The sequence below is a fragment of the Lepus europaeus genome, chromosome 9 (genome assembly GCF_033115175.1).
Source record: "Lepus europaeus isolate LE1 chromosome 9, mLepTim1.pri, whole genome shotgun sequence".
Lineage (NCBI taxonomy): Eukaryota > Metazoa > Chordata > Mammalia > Lagomorpha > Leporidae > Lepus > Lepus europaeus.
This window is the reverse complement of record NC_084835.1, coordinates 8,640,625-8,666,167: the sequence shown is the minus strand read 5'-3', so window position 1 is coordinate 8,666,167 and position 25,543 is coordinate 8,640,625. Positions and strand designations below refer to the sequence as shown.

Sequence of the window (25,543 nt, the reverse complement as noted above, 5' to 3'; positions counted from 1 at the left end):
TCCCCATTTGGCCACAATGGTTGGAGCTGAGCTGATCCGAAGCCAGGAGCTTCCTCTGGGTCTCCCATGTGGGAGCCTAAGGACTTGGGCCATCTTCAGCTGCCATTCCAGGCCATAGCAGAGAGCTGGATCAGAAGTGGAGCAGCCGGGACTAGAACTAGCACCCATATGAGATGCCGGCACTGCAGGTGGCAGCTTTACCCGCTATGTTACAGTGTCGGCCCCGAGAAAATAACTATTTAAAAATGGTGGGCTGGAAGAACATGGGAGTAAAAGAGGCATGGCACACAGCAAACAAAGAGGTTTCATACTTAGTCATTCCACAGTGCATATACACTTCAAAATATCCTGTTACACAGTAAGTGCACACACATTAAAATTTTGTCAATTTAAAAAATAGTTGAAAAAACTGAAAGAAAACAAGTATCTTACTGGTAAACTCAGTACTACTTTATCAATAACTTCATTACATGTAAATAGATCAGACACTCCAGCACACATGGAGAAATGGATAACAAGCGGGAATTACAAAAAAACTAATTTTGGTGCAAAAAATCCTGAAGTCCATGCACAGTTTTCTCATAATGCACATTTCCCCTGTGCTTTTTAAAGACCTTTTTGTATGGATTTCAAAATAATTTTTCAGCAAAAAAACTTCTGTATTAGGCCTATTTTCCACGAACTATTTGAGGCATACTTGGATGCTGTCTATAAGAGATACACTTTCGCTTCACAGACACAAACAGATTAAATATAAAAGGATGGAGAGGGCTGCTACTGTGTTGCCATGGGTTAAGCCATCATCCCATATCACAGTGGCAGTTCTAGTCCCAGCTACTCTGCTTCCGATCCAATTTCCTGCTAATGTGCCTGGGCAGGCAGGGAAAGAGCCCTTGTATCTGGGCCCCTGCTACCCATGTGGAAGACATATGGAGTTCCTGGCCCCTCCTTCAGCCTAGCCCAGATGGCTACTGCAGCCATCAGGAGAATGGACCAACGGATGGATGATATCTCTCTGGGTGTCTCTCTACCTTTCAATAAGTAGTTAAAGTCCCGGTCTGCAGTGCAGGTTTGAGTCTTAGCTGCTCCACTTCCAATCCAGATCCCTGCTAATGCACCTGGGAAACAGCAGAGGATGGCCCAAATCTTTGGGCCCCTGCAGCCATGTGGGAGACCCAGAAGAAGCTCCTTGGTCCTGGCTTCAGATCGGCTCAGCTCTGGATGTTGCGGCCATTTGGGAAATCAACCAGTGGATGGAAAACCTCTCTTTCCATCTCTATCTCTCTGTAACTCTTTCAAATATATTTTTAAAAAAATCTTAAAAAAAAAAATGTGAAGGGACTCACTTTATTTTTAAAGCAGAGATACTGGGAAAAGGTGCAGAGAATCTTCCACTCACTGGTTCACTCCCCAAAAGGCTGCAACAGCCAGGACTGAGCCAAACCGAAGCCAAGAGCTCCATCCAGGTCTCTCATGTGGGTGCAGGGGCTGAAGCATGTGGGCCATCTTCCACAGCTTTCCCAGGCACATTAGCAGGGAGATGGATTGGAAGCAGAGCAGCCATGACTCAAACTGGTGCCCATGTGGGATGCCAGCCCTGAGAGGGGCTTATTTTAAATATCGGCATTAGTCAATAAGGAAGAAAATGGGAAAGATACAAAAAAGAAAATGCCCCAAGAGGAATAACAGCCCAAAGCACTCCATACGTTACTCATTGTTCACAGAGAGCCTGTTTTGGTTTATGGGCTTCTTCCAGAAATCCAGTGTCCTTCCATGTTTTGTCAAGGAAAAACCCAAACACCCACTGAAATGCACAATAAGCAGATTTATTTTTGACAGTGCTACTTTGGACTCAGGTTTGCTTACGTGTTACTATGTTCATTTTTTGGTTGTTTTTCTTTAGAATGCTCATCAATTTCTAAAACTAATTCAGGACAAGGAGAAAGGAACCAAACTGCATTCCCTATTTAAGAATTAACAGCAGTTAAAACGAAGATCCTGCTCCCCTCTCCCCAAACGCAAGCAACCCACAAGAAAACAGCCACAGCTGCAAAAGCCAGGGCTGGGCCAGGCCAAAGCCAGGAGCCAGGAACTGCAGCCAGGTCTCCCACACAGGTGGAAGGGGTCCAAGCACTTGGGTCATCATCTGCTGCCTTCCCAGGCTCATGAGCAGTAAGCTGGACCACAGGGGAGAATGGAGACTTGAACCAGCACTCTAACATGTGACACTCAAGTGCCAACCGTTGGTTGAACCTACTGCGCCACAGTGCTGGCTCCTGCATGTATTTCTTAAATGATCTTCCCTTATCCAACCAGAAGGAAGCGAACAAGAACTATCGCTTTTCCTCAATGTTCTCATCTGAACACAAAGAAGATGAAATGTCTACCATCTTAAAACCAACTTAAAAATCAACTCCCCTCTCCTCTACTAATCATCTCTCCTTCCCTTTCTAACTCCTCACCCCAGAGGGTCTCAGTACCAAAAAAACAAAAACAAAAAACCTTGAAATATCTCATTCTCCATTCTCTCTTTATCCTATTCCAGCAAGGATTTCCTCTCCTGTTCTAAAAACGGCTCTTGGCAAGACTCCCAGTTCCCTGACCACTCTGAGTCCCCACTTGGGAAGCTAAACCTCAACTCAGAATTCGCACAGGCAGTGGCGACCCCATGAGCCTCCTGCCCGCCCCACCCCCCCTTTTCCAGGGCTGTTCAGCTCAGGAAGAGCCAGGAGCTTTCGGCTCATTCTCTTTCGCTGGGCCCCTATCAAAGCCACTGAGATCCTGTTCAGTCTCCACAATGCACTCAGAACCTGACTTGCCTACAAATCACCGTCATCTTTTGTCCGATTTGCCAGATAACTTCCCAATGCTCACCCTGCCTTTCACTCTGTCCTTGTGTGGGCAAAATTATTACTGTTTTCTTTAATCTGTAAAACAGAACTATCCTCCGTGATTAAGCCCTCCCACGCCTACACATTGCTCCCAGGGATAAAATCCTCCCTCACTGTGCTGGCGTTTAAGGCCTCATGTAATCTGCTCTGTCTCACCTCTGCCATCTCAGCAGTTAACACCCCCAGCCCTCTCTGTTCCACCTGGCCTTCCTCTGTGCAAAATCACGCCCCCTCAGCGCCATTGCCGTTTCTGCCCCAAAACACCCTGAAGACCCCTGTGTGGCCATTTACTGGCCCCAGATCCCAGCTCAACTCACCTCCTTAGAACAGCTTCTCACCCCATCACCCTCCATCTCACTGTTTCGTCATTATTTTCTGGTACCTATGGCTAGCAATCAAAATCAGTTGTCTACCTTATAATCATCCTCTGAGTCACTCACATATAAATACCTTGATGTCTTCTTCATCCCCGTAACCCCAGTGCCTGGCACACAGTGAGCATCACTGGCTGCTGGTTGACCAAGTGACACACTCATTAGTAGAGGGAAGAGCTGTGGAATCGACACACAGTGCAATACCATCCAGCAGTGAGAAACAATCATCATGCATGCAGCATGTCTGAATCTCACAAACATAATGCTCAATCAAAGCAGCCCAGACACCAAGTAGACACTTATGAAATTAGAAAGTCTGGGGCTGGCGCCCCTTATGAGTGCCGGTTTGAGTTTTGGCCGCTCCACTTCTGATCCAGCTCTCTGCTATGGGAAAGTAGAAGATGGTCCAAGTCCTTGGCCCCTGCACCTGTATGGGGGACCGGGAAGAGGCTCCTGGCTTTTGATCAGCTCAGCTCTGGCCATTGCGGTCATTTGGGGAGTGAAGCAGTAGATGGAAGACCTCTCTTTCTCTCTGGTTTACCTCTCTCTGTAACTCTTAAGTGAAATAAATCTTTATTAAAAAAAATTAAAATTCCAAGGCAGGCAAACCGACCTATGATAATAGAGGACAGAATAGGGGCTACCCTTGGCCAAAGTGACACAGAAGGCCCAGGAAGATCATGATGTGGATGGAGTCAGAATGTGTTTCATCAAATTGTACACTTAACATTAGTGCAACTTACTGTCTATAAATTGTAACGCAATAGAAAAATGCTTACTATTTGCTAAAAACCCCACCAAACAGAAGTTTAAAGGGGACATATACCTGACCCAGTGGCAAAGTCACTGGCTGAGATGCTCAGGCCCCAGACCAATCACCCAGGTTGGAGAACCGGCTCTGCCCCGGATTCCAGCTTCCTGCACGGGGGGGCGACAGGTGATAACTCAAGGACATGAATCCTTGCCAGTCATGTGGGGGACCTCCTCCCAGTTATCAGCCTAGTTCTGTTGCCTGGATTTGGAAAGTGAACCAGCAGCTGGGTGCTCTCCATTTCCCAAATAAATTTTAACATGTAAAAAAGTCGGAGGCTCCCAGTGCAAGGCAAACATGTGTGTCTTGCTGAAACAAAGTATAGATGTGTCAGGTGGGCCGCACAGCCAATCCTGAGAGTGGAGGCTGCAGAGCAAACAAGATCTTTGCTCCACACCCACCAGCACTGCTCACAGCACACAGTGTCACGGACACAGGGAGCTCCAGCCATGGGCTCCCCAGGCAGATTCTACGTGACGTCACTGTGGACTCACACACAGAACGGTTCCTCACAGGGAAGGAGCGAGCCGGGAGAGCATCTGTTACACTGTGTGGGCGGCAGATTCTCTGCACACCCAGAACGCGAGCAGAGTGCTTTCTGTAGTGAGGCTGCGGCTAGCAGCACAAGGCTCACCACATAAGCAGTGCATGGGAATGAGGCAGGGCCCACGACTGCAAACCTCAGCTCAGCATGGGCGTCGTGTAGGGGTGCAGCTTTCCTTTCCCAGGCATCTTGCTAAACCAAATCATGTATTTCTCCCTCCACCCCCACCCTTTTTTTTTTTTTTTTTACAAACTGGCTTAAGACAAACCAAACATACTCTTGGAAAGAACAGTTGGAGGATGCCACTATAAAAAAAACACACTTGAAATGTCAACCTAACAAAGCATACCTTTTTTTTTTTTTTTTAAAGATTTTATTTATTTGAGAGGTAAAGTCACAGATAGTGAGAGGGAGAGACAGAGAGAGAGGTCGTCCCTCCGTTGGTTCACTCCCCAGATGGCCACAACAACTGAAGCTGCACCGATCTGAAGCCAGGAGCTTCTTCTGGGTCTCCCACATGGGTGCAGGGGCCCAAGGACTTGGACCATCTTTTATTGCCTTCCCAGGCCACAGCAGAGCACTGGATTGGAAGAGGAACAGCTGGGACTAGAACCTGGTACCCATGTGGGATGCTGGCACTGCAGGTAGAGGATTAACCTACTGTGCCACAGCACCATCCCCCAAAGTATACCTTTCTAAAGTCATCATTCAGTATAAGTCACAGCACACATAAGCTCCATACCAGAAGTCCTCAAAACTTGGGTGTGCATCAGAACACACCCAGACAGTGGGCCACCCTCACCCCAGCCACCAGGGCTGTGGATAACCTGGATGTGGGCAGGGGTCTGACAGTTTGCAGTCCTTCTGCCAGCCCTTGGGCCGCCCTCTGAAAACACATGCTCCCTCTAAGCACAGCACCTTGTAGTGAAACCAACCCATGAGGCATCACGTGTGCATCTTTGAAATTAATCTTAAAAATTCATCTTTGGTTGTTCCTTGTGGAAGAAGTTACGCTGTGTAGTGTCACTGTTCACTCAGCAGCTTCGCTCACCCCCTTTAATATGTTTTTCATGTTGAAAAAGAGAAACAGGGAGAGCCTTGCACTCCCCTGCACAGGAGCCAGGTTTTACTAGGAAAACTATTACCCGAGCAACGCGGAATGTGTGGATTTGGGTCCAGCAAGCTTCTCTCAGTCCTGAACTGAGAACCACGTACGCGCACATTTGGCAGGCAAGCTCCATTGAGAAGTTACATTGAGTTATTCTCTACATTATTCTCTCTCTCCATTCTTCATGGCTGTTGAGGGCACTGTCAAACTAATAGCCCTACAGCTGGAAACAGCCCAGACTCAGGTTTGCTTTGATTCACCGACCATACTGGAGACAAAAATGCTTGAGGCAACACTTAAAAATCAGGCGCATTTACATTAAAAGTCAGATTTCCACCCAGTCTTAAAAAATTGGGCCAGGGCCAGCACTGTGGCATAGTGGGTAAAGCTGCCACCTGCAATGCCAGCATCCCATGTGGGCGCTGGTTCAAGTCCTGGCTGCTCCTCTTCTGATCTCTGCTATGGCCTGGGAAAGCAGTAGAAGATGGCCCAAGTCCTTGGGCCCCTGAACCAGTGTGGCAGACCTGGAAGAAGCTCCTGGCTCCTGGCTTCAGACTAGCTCAGCTCCGGCAGCTGCAGCCATCTGGGGAGTGAACCAGGGGGTGGAAGATCTCTCTCTGCTTCTCTGTAACTCTGCATTTGAAATAAATAATCTTTTTTTTTTTTTTAATCTGGGGTCTGCGCTGTGCTGCAGAAGGTTTATTAGCCCCCGCCTGCAGCCCGGCATCCCAAATGGGCGCCAGTTCACGTCCCGGCTGCTCCTCTTCCAATCCTTAGCTCTCCGCTGTGGCCTGGGAAAGCAGTGGAAGATGGCCCAAGTGCTTGGGCCCCTGCACCCACAAGGGAGACTCAGAAGTAGCTTCTGCTTTGGATTGGCTCACCTCCAATTGTTGCAGACATCTGGGGAGTGAACCAGTGGATGGGAGACCACTGTCTCTTCCTCTCTCTTATTGATTTCAGAGGTAACTCCACCTCTCAAATCAATAAAAAATCTGAAAAAAAAAAAAAAAAAAACCCAAAACAAAAAACAAAAAACAAAAACCCAAAAAACAAAAAAACAAAACCCAAAACAGTCAGACAACCTGGCAATATTATTCCCAACTTTCTGCAGGTCAACGATTATCCAGAGTTGAGTGCAGCTGCCCTTCGGACAGAACGTGAGCTCTTGCTGGCCACAGAGCCTCTTCATTTCCTGCTGTGCTCACTAGCACCCCTGTTCATTAGTTATGGGCTTGTGTTCCTCACACCCAGCACAAGAAGGGGCCGTGTTTCACGTATTCCAGTTTAAAGTGAGTCTGGTGTGGCTGGTAAGTTACTCAAGGTTTACTTTGGATTTAGCCTCTTGTGCCAAACACGGATGAGCCGTGAGATCTTTGCAAAGTTCTGTGTTAAAATCCCTCAGCTGGGCCGAATGTTCTCTTCCTGTCTGGCGAGAAGAGTAACGTACCTGTAGACTCACAGGAAAAACATGCTCACTGCCACCTCTGTCACCGTGAAATCATACAGAAGAGTAAATGCAATCTACGGCAGCTTGCAGTAATGTCGAGTCAGCACAACACAATGAGGCTCATCCGTGCGCTCCGAGTCCCGACAGAGCCACTGCGCGGGCAGAGCCCAGGCACCGCTGCCTCGCCTTTCTTCATATGCCTTCACCCACACCTGCTGCCCCAACAGCATCACATGGTTTTGCCCACACTCAACTGACAAGTTTATTCTTTTGTGTCTCAAAATTCCATACTATGTTTTAAGACAGACATTATCTGTAACTTCTATTTCCTTTTGCTCAGTCTTACCACAGGCTTATTAACTACACAAGTCCTTTCAAAGCACATCCTTGTTAGTAATCTCTATCTTCTATGTACATACTTATTGTGCTTTTTATGACTTTTTTTTTGGACAGAGAAACAGCTCGTATCTACTGGTTTACTTCCCCAAGCGTCTCTAACAACCAAGGCTGGGCCGAGGCTAAAGCTGGATCCCAGGAACTCAGCCCAGCTCTCTCATGTGGCTGGCAAGAGCTCGTCTGTCTGCACCACCCACCAAGGCCTCCTAAGATGTGCAGTGGCAGGAAGCCGAAGTCAGGAGTCGGAGCTGGTGACTGAACTCAGACTCCAACTTCAGAGGCAGCGTCCCTGCTCAGTCAAACACCCACACGTTTCTTATTTCTTAGGATAAACATTTGCTCACTAGTTTGGGGCCTTTTTTAAGACTGTATAATTTTGATTAAGTACTACTTTATCTGTACCCTTCAAACTACAACATATTTATCAGTTTCTTTCAGTAATAGTAATTTCTTACTATTACTTTAATAGAAATATTTATAATAGGATAAATATAAACTCATTTTCAAATTAATGGGTTATTTAGAAGTACATATCTGAATTTCCAAAAACATTGGGGATAATTTGCTGGTTACCTAATACTGACTTCTCAATTACACTGGAATCAGAGTAGACATTTCCTACTTCACTTTGAAACTTGCTGAGACTTGATAATCTGGTAAAACTCTGTGTGTAGTTGACAGTGTGTACTTCACACAGTTAGGTGTGGTATTTCTACATGTGTTCACCAGATATGCTTATTAATAATGCTGACCAAAGTGTCAATAACATTTCTTTTGTGTGTGTTTCCCATCAGTTACTTATAAACATTCATTAAAATTTTCCACTGCGATAACGGATTGTTTATTTCTCCTGCGGTTCTATAAGCATTTATTTGCAGCCATGTTACTAGACACATTCTCACTTAGAATTCAATCCTCCTGGTGAATTAAAATGATCATTTATGAAGAAACAGGAATATAATACAGCTTCACCAGCTTTCTCATGGTGTTTACAGTGAATACATCTTTGTCTTTTTATTTTCGATCATTCTGTATCCTTACATTTAAGATATAATTCTTATATAATTCATGTAATTTAAAAAACTTGGGGGCTGGTGCTGTGGAGCAGTGGGTTAATCCTTCACCTGCAGGGCCAGAATCCCATATGGACGCCAGTTTTAGTTCTGGCTGCTTCACTCCTAGTCTAGCTCTCTGCTATGGCCTGGGAAGGCAGTAGGAGATGGCCCAGGTCCTTGGGCCCCTGCACCCAAATGGGAGACAAGGAGGAAGCTCCTGGCTTCAGATCGGTGTAGCACCGGCTGTTGCGGCCATTTGGGGAGTGAGCCAACAGAAGGAGGACATTTCTTTCTGTCTCGCCCTCTCACTGTAACTCTAACTCTCACATAAAATAAATAAAATCTTTAAAAAAAATTTAAAAATTTGGCCTATCAATCTTGGTCTTTTAATCACCAGCATGTAGTCAGTTTACATCTAGTGGAATTACTGATATACATGGGTTTAGGTCTACCATTGCTTCTCGTTCTTTGCATCTGTCTTACTTGTCCTATGTTTTTCTCTTTATTCTTCCTTTGAATTGTTTTTCATCATTCAGGTTGTTCATTTATTAGTTGGAGATTACACAATTTTTTTATTCATTACTTATTCCATGAATTATATCCTTGACTTATCAAAGCTGAATACTAACATCTTACCCTCCCCCAAGACTATGCAAAAGCTCATAATAGACTAATTTCCTGCCTGTAGATTTTCATGTTGCTTGTCCTACTTTAAATTTCTATTAAAAAAAACCCTACCCAACATGCAGCATTCGTTTAGAGTTACCTATGTGTTTATCACCTTCTGACTTGCCCAGCCTCCTACTTGCAAAACATCCATTAGAAATTCCCTTCTGCAAGTTCACAGAAAATGCTTATTATGAAGAAACTGAGGTTGGCTTTGTGGTACAGCAGGTAAAGCTGTCACACGAGCACCAATGCACGTCCTGACCGTTCTGCTTCTGACCCACCCCTCAAATGGTTAAATGGCCTGGGAAGAAGTGGAAAATGGCCCAAGCGCTCCGGACCCTGCCATCCACATGAGAGATCTGGAAGAAGCCGGGAGCCACTGTGGCCATCAGGGGAGTGGATCAATGAATGGAAGTGCGCTCTCTCCCTCTCCCCCCCTCCCTCTTCTCCACCCCACCATGTTATTCTGATAATAATAAATAATATTTTGATAATAAATAAATAAATACAAAAAGAAAAAAAAAGACTATCCAGTTTCTTTAGGTGACTTCAGTAGCAGAGGTTGGCACGCCACTAGAGCTAAGGCAAAAATCCTACAGCACTGGGCCAAGCACTAGATCTTGGTGCATCTTCCCACTTCGTCAGAACTGTTCTAAGGGTACCGTGTGACAGCAGCTTCTGAAGAATGGCGAGGTCCCTTTTTGCAAGAAACTCATCCTTACAACGCAGAGCAAACTCTGAAGGATGACGGTTCAAATAACGGTTTCTGCAATCATGCACTCCACAATCCTTGACAAAGACTTGTCTGAAAAACTGGTAGGGGGAGAACAGTATCTTCACACTTATCAGAAGATCAGTCGGGGGCCAGCGCTGTGGCGTAGCGGATAAAGCCGCCTGCAGTGCCAGCATCTCATATGGGCGCCGGTTCGAGTCCCGGCTGCTCCTCTTCTGATCCAGCTCTCTGACATGGCCTGGGAAAACAGTGTAAGACGGTCCAGGTCCTTAGGCCCCTGCACCTGCATGGGAGACCTAGAAGAAGCTCCTGGCTCCTGGCTTCAGATCGGCCCAGCTCCAATTGTTGCGGCCATCAGGAGAGTGAACCAGCGGATAGAAGACCTCTCTCTCTGTCTCTACCTCTCTGCAACTCTGCCTTTCAAATACATAATTTTTTTTTTTTTAAAAAGATCAGATGAAGGAATCAGAAGCAGCATGAAAAATCCTACAAAACTAACAAACACTATCATCCTCTTCCCTCCTTCATCCACCCTGTTACAGGTGAACCGTTCATTCATGGCTCTGGCTAACTCACTGTGGTCACATGACATTTCAAGTCATTCACAATATCCCAGGGCAAGTAAAGAGATGCCTGCTGCTGTGTTATCTTTAAAGACTTCTGCAGGGGCCAGCCTTTGGTGCAGCACACAAAGCCACCGCCAGCAGCAGTACTCTGGGCCTGGGTACTTAGAGGATTCTATCACCTGGCCCAACTAACACTTCAGCATCTGTCTCTGTGGAGCCTCTGATGCCAATGAGGGGTCACTCAAGTCAAGGAGGAAGGCAGGGGCCATTCCTAGCCTACAAGCCTGAGGCACACAGCTACGTTCTGTGCCTGTGTGCTAACAGGTTCACATGGAGAGCAACACTTGGTCTGTGACTTTACGGTGAACAGACCACCTGGTGGCATAACCACGAATATTGGAAACGACTGATTTTTACAGAAAAAACTTGTACTGCTGGGAGTAGCAAAACAGGCTCAGTTCAGTTTGCAACCACTGTGGTGCCTCCCATTTCATAAAGGAAGCCTGTTGGGACAGAAGCTCAAGGCAGGGATACGATTCGCATCAAGCTGATGCACAAACTTGCCATCCTGGAGCCTCCAAGAGAAAGGCTGCTTCTCTTCAGCGGGAAAACCACAGGAAGCTACAGAGACGGCCTTGGGGTGTGGGTTTAGCTGGGCCTGGGAGCCTGCCAGAAATACCATCTTTCTGTTTCTTGGCCCCTAGAATGCAAAGATACCCAAGGTTTTGGCTTTGTTTTTTCCTTTTTAAAAATGATTTCTCCCAAGCCACCTGGACTCTGTATTCTACTCAATATGATGTCATTTAAACAATATCTGTCATCAAAGGAACGAATGGGAGGCAACCACACTATTCCTCAAGTAAATGCAGGCCAGAGGAATCTGCATTTTCAGAACAGGACTGTCTCGGAGTCTCGGCAGCTGCAGGTCCCTTCCTTCCAACGTTTTCAAAAACTATTTAAGCTGAGCACTAATCGGAATGGGAAAGTGAGTGAGCTACATCACACAGGGCTTGCGGAGGAGAGGCTTGTAAACTCTGCGCTTGCGCGGCTTCCACGCTGCTGAGCACGGAGCACCTGCCCCAGCACACATCAGTCTCCAGAGGTGCGGCCTCACAAGTGACCTCGGAGCACCAGAATCTCCCCGTAGGAGGGAGGAGCTTAGCCATCAGTCCTCAAAGCTGCCTCCACAAGTGAGTCCAACGGGATTCTGGGAGTGTGAATTGAACACTGAACGTAGTACTACTGTCTACATGGCAGGTAAGTGAGCTGCAAGTCGGAAACCCAGGCCTTTGATGTGACTTCTCTGAGCCCTTTGTTCTCTCCACGTGATGGACTGGGAAGCTCTCTTGCAGGCCACTTCACAAAGAACTTGAAAGGATCCAAGCACACGGAAGACTCAGCCCAGGCAGCTCACTGTCCTCTGCCCACACAAGCACTGGGCTCCAGCCCACTGATGGCCGTAGTGAGGAACAGCAGGACCGTGCAGCGTCGGGGAGGGGGCTTCCAACAAGCGGAAGGGGCAGGGATGCAGACCACCATGCTGAACCCTACAACGCCCCTGCCTCTAAGGGTTCAGAGGGAACCAAGCCAACAAGCTACTCCCAGGAGTCCAGGCGCATTAGAGACCTGGTGCTGGCCACGTTCATCGACACAGCCCCAGATACCATGGCCTCCAGGAAAGAGGACTCCCCCGCCCTACCCACAAGCCCCCAGGGAACACAAACTTGAAGTTTAGTTCTGGTTAATAATTAAACTCCAAATAAAAACCCCAGGATGGAAGGAAAAGAGAGAAAGGAAGGAAAAGACCCAGACTCCGACCATCTGCCCATCAACACCGCTCACCTCTCGGGGTCGTGCCCTCTGCTATGAGAACCGCTTACCCTGTTGCTTCCCTCTGTGCGACGTACTCACGTGCAGCCTGAGAGCAAGCAGGTAACAGCTCAAGTACCTGGGTTCCTGCCACTGGCAGGGGAGTGCAAACTGAGTTCTCAGCTCCTGATTTGGCCTTGCCTAGCCCTGGCTGTTGCAGGCACTAGGGAGAATGAATCAACAGATGCAAGATCTGTCTCCCTGCTTTTCAAATCTAATAAAAAATAAAACAGAAATACCTGGGAGGGATATTAGAAGGCTCTTTAGAAAAAATAAAACGGTATGCTGATGCCGCGGCTCACTAGGCTAATCCTCCGCCTGCGGCGCCAGCACACCTGGTTCTAGTCCTGTTCAGAGCGACGGATTCTGTCCCAGTTGCCCCTCTTCCAGGCCAGCTCTCTGCTATGGCCCGGGAAGGCAGTGGAGGATGGCCCAGGTCCCTGGGCCCTGCACCCACATGGCAGACCAGGGGAAGCACCTGGCTCCTGCCTTCGGATCAGCGCGATGCACTGGCTGCAGCACGCCGGCCGCAGCGGCCACTGGAGGGTGAACCAATGGCAAAAAGGAAGACCTTTCTCTCTGTCTCTCACTAGCCACTCTGCCTGTCAAAAAAAAAAAAAAAAAAAAAGAAAGAAAGAAAGAAAACGGAGACAGTTAAAAATCCTTAAGAAAACAAGCAGAGCCCTTCCAAGAGTTGACGCTATGAAGTGGACCTCCTCACACGCCGAAAGGTCACCTTTCCCAACCGCCTAGGCGTCCCGTTTCCACACACTCCCGCAGTGATGGCTCAGCACAGCAACCATCATCAGAAGCAGGACCGAAATCAACGAGGTCCGCAAAACTGGAAAGCATCCGCTGAGCAAGTGGTCAGAACACTTCACACCCACGGTTTCGGGTTTAATGACAGATGGTGCTTCCTCACTGACAGGAAAGGGCGTTCCTCCTCGGGGTTCCTACGCTGCCAGAGCTGAGCTCCTGGAGCAGGGCTCAGGCCACCCTCTCAGTCTCCCATCGTACTCTTCATTGATTCATGTGCCAACTGTCACCACAGTTTCTACTGTTGGTGAGAGGATAATCACCCTTTCCAAACTTGGTACAGTTCTTGGGGGAAAGATGAAGCAGGTGATGCTTCAAATAATGTAGCCATGGAGTCTGTAACATTATGTCCTTTAAGAAGAAGATGTATGTACTTATTTGAAAGGCAGTACAAAAAGAGAGACAGACAGGCAGACACTGATCTTCCACTTGCTGGTTTACTGCCCAAATGCCTGCCGATGGCCAGGGCTAGGACAGGCTGAAGCCAGAAGCCTGGAACCCCATCTAGGTCTCCTACCTACGTGGCAGGGGCCCAAATACTTGGACCATCTTCTGCTGCTTTCCCACGTGCATGAGTAGGGAGCTGGATCCGCAGTGGAGCAGCTGGGACTCCACTCGGCGCTCACACGGATGTGGACACAGCAAGTGGAAACTTCACCCACTGCACCATAACCCAAACCCCATTACCGCCTTGTCAGAAGACAGTCTCAGAAGCTTCACCTGTGTCTTGTTCACCCCCTGTCCGCCAGAGACGCCATGGGATTACTGAGCTCTATGACAAGAGTCATGACTGGGTGTTTCTAAACATTCTGCGTGCAGAGTTACAGGCACTGCATACAGCAGTGTGTGCACAGCACATACCAGGGCTCTTCCTGAAGTTCACAGAACACACACACTGTCTTTCAACTCCATTTTCCCACAAACTTCCTGAAGTCATGAAAGCCTTCCCAGGTCAAGTTGACGGCTCCCTGATCCTCTCCACCTCTCCCTTACGAGGATACTCAGTGTAGACGGAGGAGGCGGAAGACAAACGTCCTCCGTCAATAAAAAAGGAAAGGAAGAACAGGAACAATGAAGCCAGGGCTCTTGCCCGCCTGGAGCCAAGCGCAGGCTCCCAACCAGCAGAGGGGAACAAGCCCCAGAGCAGCGAGCAGGGAGGCATCTGGTGGCAGCGGGGCTCAAGCAAACGACAGAGCTGCTCATGGGACCACACAGCCTCAGAGCCCGAGAACAGACCCAGCGATCACCCGACCTGCATCTCCCTCTACTGCACTCAGGAAAGAAAGGCTCCAAAGAGGCCCGGAGCCCCCCAAAGCCATCAGAGCCCCGCAGCGGCATGAGCTGCCACCCTCCTCTCCCAGGTGTCACCCAGGAGAACCTGGGAACAGCACCCAGGAAGTCTGAAGGATTTCGCAATGGCACTCAAATTGTCTGCCAAACTGGGTGTGGTCTTGCATTTTGCAGGGGGAGCTGGGGTGGCTGCTTTCACCAATCTGAACAGTCTTCAAAAAACTTAAGAACCAAGGGAAGTGCCCGTGGGAGCGGGTGAGTGAGAAAGCGAATGAGACTCATTCCCAACTGCAAAGAACCTTAGTTCTCAGTAACCCAGAGTCCACCTGCAGGTAGGCGAGGCAGCCCGAGGAACCACTGAAGGAAAGGTGACAGCCCCAAACTTTTTGGTCTGCACAGCAAAAGGGATCCTATAGGGAAAAAAGTGTTTAGGGCCAGCACTGTGAGGCAGTAGTTAAGCCGCTGCCTGTGTCACTAGATCCTACGTTGAAGCACCAGTTCAAGTCCCAGCTGCTCCATTTTCAATCCAGCTCCCTGCTAATGCGCCTGGGAAAGCAGTGGAGGATGGCTCAAGTACTTGGACCCCCTGTACGCACTTGGGACACAGTTCCTGATTCCTAACTTGATCCTGGCCCAGGCCCAAGTATTGATGCCATCTGGAGAATTAACCAATGGATGAAAACTCTGTTTCTGCCACTCTGCCTTCCAAATAAAATCAATCTCAGAAAACAAAAGAAAAAAGGTGTCTATGCAGGCTGGGCACCTCTTTGTGACCACGGTGAAGACAGACAAAGCAGGCAGCACCAACGCCAACCTCTGAGGAGCTGGTCTTGAGGTACAAGACAACAGCAGTAGCCAGGAGACATGAGTGCGAGGCAGACTTGACCCTTAGGCCCCCAATGCAATTCTCTCCTTGTACCGGATCAGGGACCAAGTGTGAGCCCGGCAAAGGACTACATGCCCGGGAGACTTAGCGCAATCATGGGGCCCTTTGTTCCCTCATTTCTGGTGTCAACACCAGTCCCAGGAGTGGGCAAAGGCCGTGTACTTGGCCACAAGGAACTGGATACCCGGCAGCCATTGCAGTTTTCCTAGGAAACAAAATATTTTCCCTGCTCTATGGATGAGGAAACTGAAGCAAAGGGACCAACGTCTGAGGTTTTTTGAGGGGGAGAAGAGCCGGGAGCTCTGGGGTCAGGGCCTGCAGCTCGGCACAGCACAGGGGCTCTGGCTGCACAATCCACGTCCTTTCGGGAACCAGACCATTCTGGAGACTGGAGAAACACTAGTTGCTATGGACAAGATGTGGGATACGGTTTACACCACACAGCTGTACATATGGAATCCATCACTGGTTCACAGAGACGACTTGAGGCCTCACTGGGTAAATGAGATAGGGAAAGAGAACCTAGGGGTTACTCATCATTTTCCAAATCAAAGATTTATGTCCCCTTTGGAAAGGAGAAGAGAAAGCTGGCTGTGCCCCATTTTGAATAACAGTTGCCACTAAGAAGCTGCACACAGAAATTCCTGGCATCAGCTCCACAGCGCTCTTCCGATTGGGCCCTGGCCAGGCCTTGTAAATGGCTGATTTAAAACCTATCAAATCCAAGACGTGGGGAGTAGCCTGATGCAGCACCACAGATCCCTCTATCTGAAGCGAATTTCAGGGGAAGAATGTTTGGAAAAAAGAAATGATCCACGCACAACAATGTGCACACGGGCTCTGAGAAAGTCAGACAGGAAGAACCCCCAGGGCTCACTGTCTGCTTTCTCCTCAAATATATTTCTGCATTTTTAGTGATTAAAATACATTACTTGGGAAACAGAGAATAAAATAAATCTAAAATATAAAAGCTAGTAACTTCAAGTGTCAACAGGGAGCCAGAGCTTATCTCATGCAGCTGACTCACCCAAGAGACGGAGGCGTGCCGGGGGTGGGGGACACCTTGCTGGCCGTCACTCAGTGGCCAGTGAGGGACACGGCCAGCAGCCTGGAAATCCCCTGTCTTCCAGCTCCACAAGGCAGCAGCAGCTGTGGATGCCGAGGCTGGGAAACCCCCTGAGCTTGGTGCTAGGTGAGAAGCAGTTTTATATGGAACTGTAAAATTCAAAACAGCAGCCTCGAGTGTTAGACAAAGCACTCTGGATTCCAACTCAAAGGAAAGCTGAAATCACAACAGTGCTCATAGTGACAAGAGGCCAACTTCTAGGGAGCTGGGTGCCCCAGGCTCGGTCACAACTGCCATACTGGACAGCTGCCTAGGTGTGCCCCGTTTCCCTGCCTCTGGCTGGGACACTTGCAGCCCTCCCCACTGGGAACGCCTCTTGCTCTCCCTTGCATTTGTTTCTAGCAATTCCTGCTTCGCCTCGGACATCAGCTCAGGTCATTCTCTGCAAGGCTTTGCCAAGTTTACAAAAATTAATTGCTACAACAAGGATGCTGTCAGGAGAGCCTGCCCCTGGCTGTAGAGAGCAGCACCATGTCGCAAAGACCACCTCTGGTTTCTAGCCCTGTCTCACCCTCCATCCCGCAATCCCTAAATACAGTGGCATGTCAATCATCTTGTACCTCAGGTACCCAGCAGGGACTCAGACATGAGTCAACAAATGCCTGTTCTCTCTCTCTCTCTCTCTCTCTCTCTCTCTCTCTCTCTCTCTCTCTCTCTCTCTCACACACACACACACACACACACACACACTTCCAAATCTGCCCTTCTGTCCCCAAGATGGTACAAGTGTAGACCTTTTAGGTGATAGATGACTTTGGTATAGTGCTTTTAAGACTTATTTATTTATTTGAAAGAGATACAGAAAGATAGAGAGATATCTTCTATCTGCTGGTTCATTCCCCAATGGCTGCCAGCAGCAAGGGCTGGGCCAGGCCCAAGAGTCTGGAACTCCATTCTGTCTCCACATAGGTGGCAGTGGCCCAAGCACTTGTGCCCTCTTCCAATGCCCTCCCAGGCACATTAGCAGGAAGCTGGATCAGAAGTGGAGCAGCCAGGACTCAAACCAGAGCCCTATGTGAAGCTGGCATCGCAGACACAATGGCACGCCAGGATAGAGATTGTTCTAAGGTACAACTTAAACAGTAGGCTTCTTTTTGGTGTCATGCTTCCTCACACCGCAGTGTGATGGAAGATGGCGTTACACACTGCCCAGGATGAACAGGGGGGCCGGCTCTGACAAAGGCAAGAAGGAGGCACAGTTCATTGTGTGAGGGCCCAGCTGACGCCGAGTGTTCCTACCCACCCTCTCCCTGACACTCGGCAGGACGCACCCGTCCCAATGAACACACAGACATTTTGAAAACAAAGTCACAGTGGATGTACACGTGATCTTATCGCGCACCCAACTCCAGAACGAGTCTATCATCAGGCTGCTCATCACGGTGATCTCAAGATCGGGTTTCTGGGCACACGCACTTCATGTGCGCAGTGGGCAGGTCCCCAGCGATCCACGTCTGGAGCCTGCATTTTGGTAGCAGGCCGCTGTCGCAGTCTCACAGGAGTGATGAGTCACACGACTGTGCAACACCAGCCTCCCGAGGCTCCGCCTTGCTTCCACCCCGCAGACCAGACAGTAGCTTCTCGACAACTCCTGGGTCCCTAGACAAGGCTGCAGCTGCTCCTACATCCCAGCTGCTTGACTCAACAGATGGGGCTGGCCTTGTGACCCAACAGGTAAAGCCACTGCCTGTGATGCTGGCACCTATAAGGATGCTCCACTTTCCATTCAGCTCCCTGCTAATGGCCTGGAAAAGGGATTGGGCTTCTCTACCCATGTGAGAAACGTGGATGAATCTCCTGGCTTCGGCCCGGCCCAGTCCTGGCCATTTGGGGAGTGAACCAGTAGATGGAAAGCTCTCTTTCTCCCTCCTTTGCCCTGCCCCCTAACTCTGCTTTTCAAATAAATAAAATAAATCTTAAAAAAAAAAAAAAAACAAAACCTCAACAGATCTCCCTGCCCTGCAACGGCGTGGGAATGACAGCAGCTTCCACAGACCGCAGCAGTGCTCCTCACGGAGAGGGATGCGTAGTCGAAACTTACAGAATTGCTTTCTTAAGATTCACGCATTTCACCCATGATAAATATTGCCTGGAGAAAAGAACAATGCACAAGTTCTGAACTCTCCTTATTGCATGCATTTTCTGTAGTAATATGAGCCGGAGACTTTGTAACTCGTTTCTGTAGAATCCAGACTTAGCAAGGAGTCAGGTTTCCTAGGGCAGGGACAGGAGTGACAAACCCGGGGAAGGGCGAAATAAACACCTAGGGGGAGAAACCGCATCACCAGAGACATGAAGCCATGAAACATGGCCCTGGCATTCCTGCCGGAAGTGCATCCCTCAATCTCATCAAAAGGCAGCAACAGACAGATCCAAATGGAGGGAAATTCTACAGAACAGCTGAGGTTAACAAAGACGCGGGCTAAGAGCCGGCGCCGCGCCTCAACAGGCTAATCCTCCGCCTTGCGGCGCCGCCAGGTTCTAGTCCCGGTCAGGGAACCGGATTCTGTCCCGGTTGCCCATCTTCCAGGCCAGCTCTCTGCTGTGGCCCGGGAGTGCAGTGGAGGATGGCCCAAGTGCTTGGGCCCTGCACCCCATGGGAGACCAGGAGAAGCACCTGGCTCCTGCCATCGGATCAGCGTGATGTGCCGGCCGCAGCGCGCCGGCCGCGGCGGCCATTGGAGGGTGAACCAATGGCAAAAGGAAGACCTTTCTCTCTTTCTCTCCCTTTCACTATCCACTCTGCCTGTCAAAAAAAAAAAAAAAAAAAAAAGAAAAAAGAAAAAAAAGACGCAGGCTAAGGAGCCCACAGGAGAGCTTGCAAGGTCATTAGGTAAAACAAGGTCCTTGTTCTTAAGAAATTCACATCCAAGTATTCAGTTGTGAAGGACCACAACAATCCAATTAACTCCCAAAATTTCAAGGTGGAGGAGGGACGAAGGGAGGGAGGGGAGCCCAGACTCACTGGGCCCAAGTCTAGGGTGGCTCTGGGTGGAGATCCTACCCCACTTCCTTGTGCTAGTCTTGCAACTGTTGTAGTTTGAAATTGTATCATTGCAGAAAGCTACCCCCAGATACCCTGACAGCCAACAGACAGTGTAGGTGAAAGGCTCACTGCTACCTCTGAGCCGAGGCATCATGAGGAAGTCTTTGAGGAACACAGTTTCCACATCACACCGTTCCTTCTGGCAGTGGCCCCCAGTCCCTTAGCTGGCTCTCAACCCAACTAGAGAGAAAAACCTCACCCAAGGGGGCTTCACCAGCTGGTGGGGCACAGTCCCCTTGTCACTGGTTTTCATGAGCTTCCTGAAGCCCTCCACTAAGTTTCCAAAGGGGTCCTTACGAATCTCCAGGCACCACCATTTAGAAAATTCTGGAACACCCACCTGCGCTGGGGGATGCTTTGGTATTAGTCCTGAAGGAGCTGCTCAGCTGCCCTTGTGCCAAGGCAAGGGCAAACTGCCACGGTGGACTTGTGGGCAGAGCAGCCGCCGGCTGTGCTCCGCCCCTGCTCAGACTGCCCCAAGATCCACACCACTGTGGTTTCTCTCAACCAGGTGACGCGCGAGAGCCTCACTACACAGAAGTTTCTCCTATGGCTCCACCCTTTCTGCTGGCTCTTGCCTCAGTCAAGACATGAGCAAGGATGCTCCTGGGAGAGAATGCAAGACAGCCACTGGAGGGAAAAACCCACTGCACGCATGTCAACGCGGACCTTCTCCCAAGTCCTGCTGAGGCCCCGGATCTGACTCAGTAAAAAGCAGGATGCTAAGTACGCAGTCAGAAAACCTCAGGCACGGAGATGAAAATATAATTGGGTTTGTCATTTCACAGCCCTGCTGCTGGGCCCGCAGATAATGGGAGACGACAGTCTCCCGAGCGAGGGGAGGAGGTGGCCAAGGGAGCAGACGCCGAGCTTCTGCTGGGAGGATGAATGCGCCCCAGTGAGGCAAGCTCTTCAGAACACAAGAAACCCAACACCCAGACCACATGAAACGGGATCGCCATGGGACTCGCACAGCTGTGAAAACCCACGTCAGCTTGCATTAGCTCGTGCGGCCTGTTTATGTAAAGCAGGACTCTCTCAACCACCACCAACAGGAAATAATTTTGCCAACAAAAAAAGTGATACCTCAATGTAACGCTGACAGCCAGCGTGCAGGAGAAAGGTACAGCTACTCTCTGTCAGATTACCAGGGAGCCCAGCTCACCCTCTCTGTTAGGAGATTACCAGGGAGCCCAGCTCACGCACTCTGTTAGGAGATTACCAGGGAGCCCAGGTCACCCACTCTCTGTTAGGAGATTACCAGGGAGCCCAGCTCACCCACTCTCTGTTAGGAGATTACCAGGGAGCCCAGCTCACCCACTCTGTTAGGAGATTACCAGGGAGCCCAGCTCACCCACTCTGTCAGGAGATTACCAGGGAGCCCAGCTCACCCACTCTGTCAGGAGATTACCAGGGAGCCCAGCTCACCTACTCTGTTAGGAGATTACCAGGGAGCCCAGCTCACCCACTCTCTGTTAGGAGATTACCAGGGAGCCCAGCTCACCCACTCTCTGTTAGGAGATTACCAGGGAGCCCAGCTCACCCACTCTGTTAGGAGATTACCAGGGAGCCCAGCTCACCCACTCTGTCAGGAGATTACCAGGGAGCCAGCTCACTTACTCTGTTAGGAGATTACCAGGGAGCCCAGCTCACCCACTCTCTGTTAGGAGATTACCAGGGAGCCCAGCTCACCCACTCTCTGTTAGGAGATTACCAGGGAGCCCAGCTCACCCACTCTCTGTTAGGAGATTACCAGGGAGCCCAGCTCACCCACTCTCTGTTAGGAGATTACCAGGGAGCCCAGCTCACCCACTCTGTTAGGAGATTACCAGGGAGCCCAGCTCACCCACTCTGTCAGGAGATTACCAGGGAGCCCAGCTCACCCACTCTGTCAGGAGATTACCAGGGAGCCCAGCTCACCTACTCTGTTAGGAGATTACCAGGGAGCCCAGCTCACCCACTCTCTGTTAGGAGATTACCAGGGAGCCCAGCTCACCCACTCTCTGTTAGGAGATTACCAGGGAGCCCAGCTCACCCACTCTCTGTTAGGAGATTACCAGGGAGCCCAGCTCACCCACTCTCTGTTAGGAGATTACCAGGGAGCCCAGCTCACCCACTCTGTTAGGAGATTACCAGGGAGCCCAGCTCACCCACTCTGTTAGGAGATTACCAGGGAGCCCAGCTCACCCACTCTGTTAGGAGATTACCAGGGAGCCCAGCTCACCCACTCTGTCGGGAGATTACCAGGGAGCCCAGCTCACCCACTCTGTCGGGAGATTACCAGGGAGCCCAGCTCACCTACTCTGTTAGGAGATTACCAGGGAGCCCAGCTCACCCACTCTGTTAGGAGATTACCAGGGAGCCCAGCTCACCCACTCTGTCGGGAGATTACCAGGGAGCCCAGCTCACCCACTCTGTCGGGAGATTACCAGGGAGCCCAGCTCACGCACTCTGTTAGGAGATTACCAGGGAGCCCAGCTCACCCACTCTCTGTTAGGAGATTACCAGGGAGCCCAGCTCACCCACTCTCTGTTAGGAGATTACCAGGGAGCCAGCTCACCCACTCTCTGTTAGGAGATTACCAGGGAGCCCAGCTCACCCACTCTCTGTTAGGAGATTACCAGGGAGCCCAGCTCACCCACTCTGTTAGGAGATTACCAGGGAGCCCAGCTCACCCACTCTGTCAGGAGATTACCAGGGAGCCCAGCTCACCCACTCTGTCGGGAGATTACCAGGGAGCCCAGCTCACCTACTCTGTTAGGAGATTACCAGGGAGCCCAGCTCACCCACTCTCTGTTAGGAGATTACCAGGGAGCCCAGCTCACCCACTCTCTGTTAGGAGATTACCAGGGAGCCCAGCTCACCCACTCTCTGTTAGGAGATTACCAGGGAGCCCAGCTCACCTACTCTGTTAGGAGATTACCAGGGAGCCCAGCTCACCCACTCTGTCAGGAGATTACCAGGGAGCCCAGCTCACCCACGTGCCCTCGTGCCTCTTGCAAGCGCTAACTGCATCAGGGAGAGAACCAAGGCGTATTTGTGTTGCACTCAGAGCACCCAATTATCTTTATTTCACTGGCCAGCCAGGCCTACAAAATGCCATAGAAAAACTTCTGGCACCTGTGCCAAATGATTTCAATACAAAAATTAATCCTGTCAAGTTATTTTGAGACCAATCTACTCATCCATTCAAAGAAGAAAAAAAAAAAAAAAAAGAAAGAAAGAAAAAGAAAGCACTCCTCTAAAGAGCACACAATTCCCAAACTTGTATTTCTCAAGACAGAGCCACACCGGACATCCCTGAGACCCTGCCTTGCGCAGATGTGAGATATCTCAAAGAGCCAAGAGGCGGAGGAACACACTCACTCTCACAGGCAATTACTGACCCACAGTGAGCTCCAAACCTCAGCGCGGGCACTTGCGATCCACGACACGGGCTTAGCTTACTTTTGAAGCAAAAATAAATTCTGGAGCATCTAAATTTAACCAAACTTCTCAATAGTGTTTATCAAATCTGAGCTCAATTTTTACTGACACTTGTCAGGACCGTTCTCCTAAGACAGGACCCAAGAAGAGTTTTCAGAAGAAGCCTGCCAACTCAGACCATTTCTCTAGAATGGAATTCCTTCCACCCTGCCAGAGTCAGGGTGCGGGGCACTGAGAACCCTGGTTCTAACAGGGAGGCCGCGGTTTGGTCCCATGACCACGACACTGTTTTGCACAGAACTCTAACACAACTATCTGTGCTTATACACAAACTCCTGAGTTTTTAAAGCCCAGGTTAAACCACTGGGTGTTAGAAGGCTTAAAAGGACACCCACAAGGAAATCAGCTATCATACCGAGTATACATGTAAAAATAACTCCGACAGTTTCTCAAAGCCTATTAAAAAATGAGATGCCATCACTGTAGCTGTGAGATATACCAGCCGGTTCCCATTACTGCTTGCACTATTTTTAGAGCCTCTGCAAAGATCAAAGGCGAAGGGGCCCTCTCACGGCTCCCCTCCAGGCCCCTAATCTCTGCCTATGCTTCCTCTGTCAGGCCTTGGTCTCCCAAGGAGGCATGGCCAGGCTGCCTGCAAGCAACCCTCCCCCCCCAACTCCGCCCCCATCCACTCTGTGTGAAGGGGGTGATCAGAGACCAGAGAAGTTCAAGGTCAAGCCAAAATGCCTGCCGTGCGTGCTTCAGAGCAGACACTGGCTTGGCTTCTTCTGTCCATTGCCCGTGCAGTCTCCGCAGGCCATTTCTCGGTGAGACCAATACAATGAGCACAGTGTCCTTTTCCAGTGTTAGGACCCCACTCCTCCCCCACACAAAGGCCTGGGTTGGTTTTCTTGGCTCTGGCTGGTGGGAGGTGGCCAGGCTCGCTCTGGGGCTGAGAGGCAGGACCACTTACTCTGGAAGAACAGGCGGTGCATTTGTCGAACGCCAGGCTGACGGGAAGGACGTTATCAAACCGGGACAGAAATCCCCGAATCTAAAAACAAACAGAATGAAGAATTCACATCACGCTGGGAAGGCCCCATCTCTGAAATGCACTTCCGGGTCCTGGCACGATGGACCTGGCGTCTCTCCCACAGAAGTGAGAGCTGGACGTGCGATAAATGAACACTTATTCAATTTGATGTTAGGTGGGGTCTCACGAGGGGAGATGGGCTGGGGACCAAGGAAGGCAGAGACAGTCCAAAATATATATCCAGTTGACTTCGAGCAAACTCCAACAGCAACAAATTGACAAGGAAATGGCACCACCTAGTGCACACACTTGTGTACTACAACTGGTTTACATGTAGACACTCAGTTTTAACCATAGTACACCATCTTCTTTATTCACAAAACTGTACTAGCACTATTATCTATTTACAATATTATGTCCGGACAACTATATTTACATCAAAGTGCTTTTAAACCTGTAGGATGGCATTAAAGTGTTTTACTAAAAATACGAATGGCAAAATTTCTAGACTCCACAGCACTCAGCATCTGCACTCAAACATGCGTCTCCTGTGGGTTAATTCACTGCCCCTTCCAACCATGCCATTTTATGTTGATAAAACTCAACCTCAAAAAGGTGAAGGCACTTGGCTGAGGTCATCAACCAGCAATGGGGCCCAGCTTCAAAGACCTCGGACCCCAAAGCTGGCTGGCTCCCTCCCCCTTCCTCCCTCTCCCAGGGTAGCAAAGCTCAGCTTCCAGCATTAATATTAGGTGTCTTCACAAGCTGAACCTCAACTGAGCAGCAGAAGAGCCCCCACCCCCCCACCCCCAGCCACCCCACAAGCAGCAGCCCCACAGCACAGGAAGCCCAGGACTGGCCTGACAGGCTCTTCCGGGAGAGCAGCACTCTTCCCTGGGTGGCCAGCCCATCTTTCTGCCCAACGTGCACACTTTTTCCTCTGCAAAGCCTCCAGGGAAGGAATGCCTATCGCAGTTGTGGGAACGTCTCTATCACCACGCTGTGTTGTTTCAACGTAATCCAAGATCAAAGGAGTCTCACAGAAATGAGGGAAAAGGAGACCCTCCGAACATGTGACAATCTTTTGGTTCCCTGTATCTCAGGAATGTGGCGATGGCTTCGTAGTCCAGTACCTCGAACAGAGCCTCAGCCGTGAATACACGATTTCAGACACTCAAACACCACAAGGGACCTTCCCGGAAAGTCACAGTTGGCACTGCTGACACGCCCGAGGGCTCAGAAGCCACAGGCCTGAAGACCACTCCCCCCGAGCCTCCCGCGTACCGTTACTGCCCCATCACTCGGCAAACGCTCCATCACATCTTGCCCACCTCCCATCAGACGCACTGGGACAGCGCTGCCCGTCTCCAGCGTGGAGTTTTCTCTGCTCCAGTCTTACACATGCAGACGGAGCAGAGAAGAAGGGAGCAGCAGACCCAGCAAGGGAAGACACAACA

The 25,543-nt window shown here is 49.8% G+C and overlaps 1 protein-coding gene across 4 annotated transcripts in view; it reads right to left on the bottom strand.

The window, feature by feature from the left end:
- ATG7 (autophagy related 7) overlaps positions 1-25,543 on the bottom strand; it is a 223,500-nt gene that overhangs the window by 99,399 nt on the left and 98,558 nt on the right. For all 4 annotated transcript variants that reach the window (XM_062200455.1, XM_062200456.1, XM_062200454.1 and 1 more), the window contains one exon: positions 24,027-24,107. In XM_062200455.1, the coding sequence (XP_062056439.1) occupies positions 24,027-24,107 (81 nt within the window). The remainder of the gene's footprint in view (positions 1-24,026; positions 24,108-25,543) is intronic.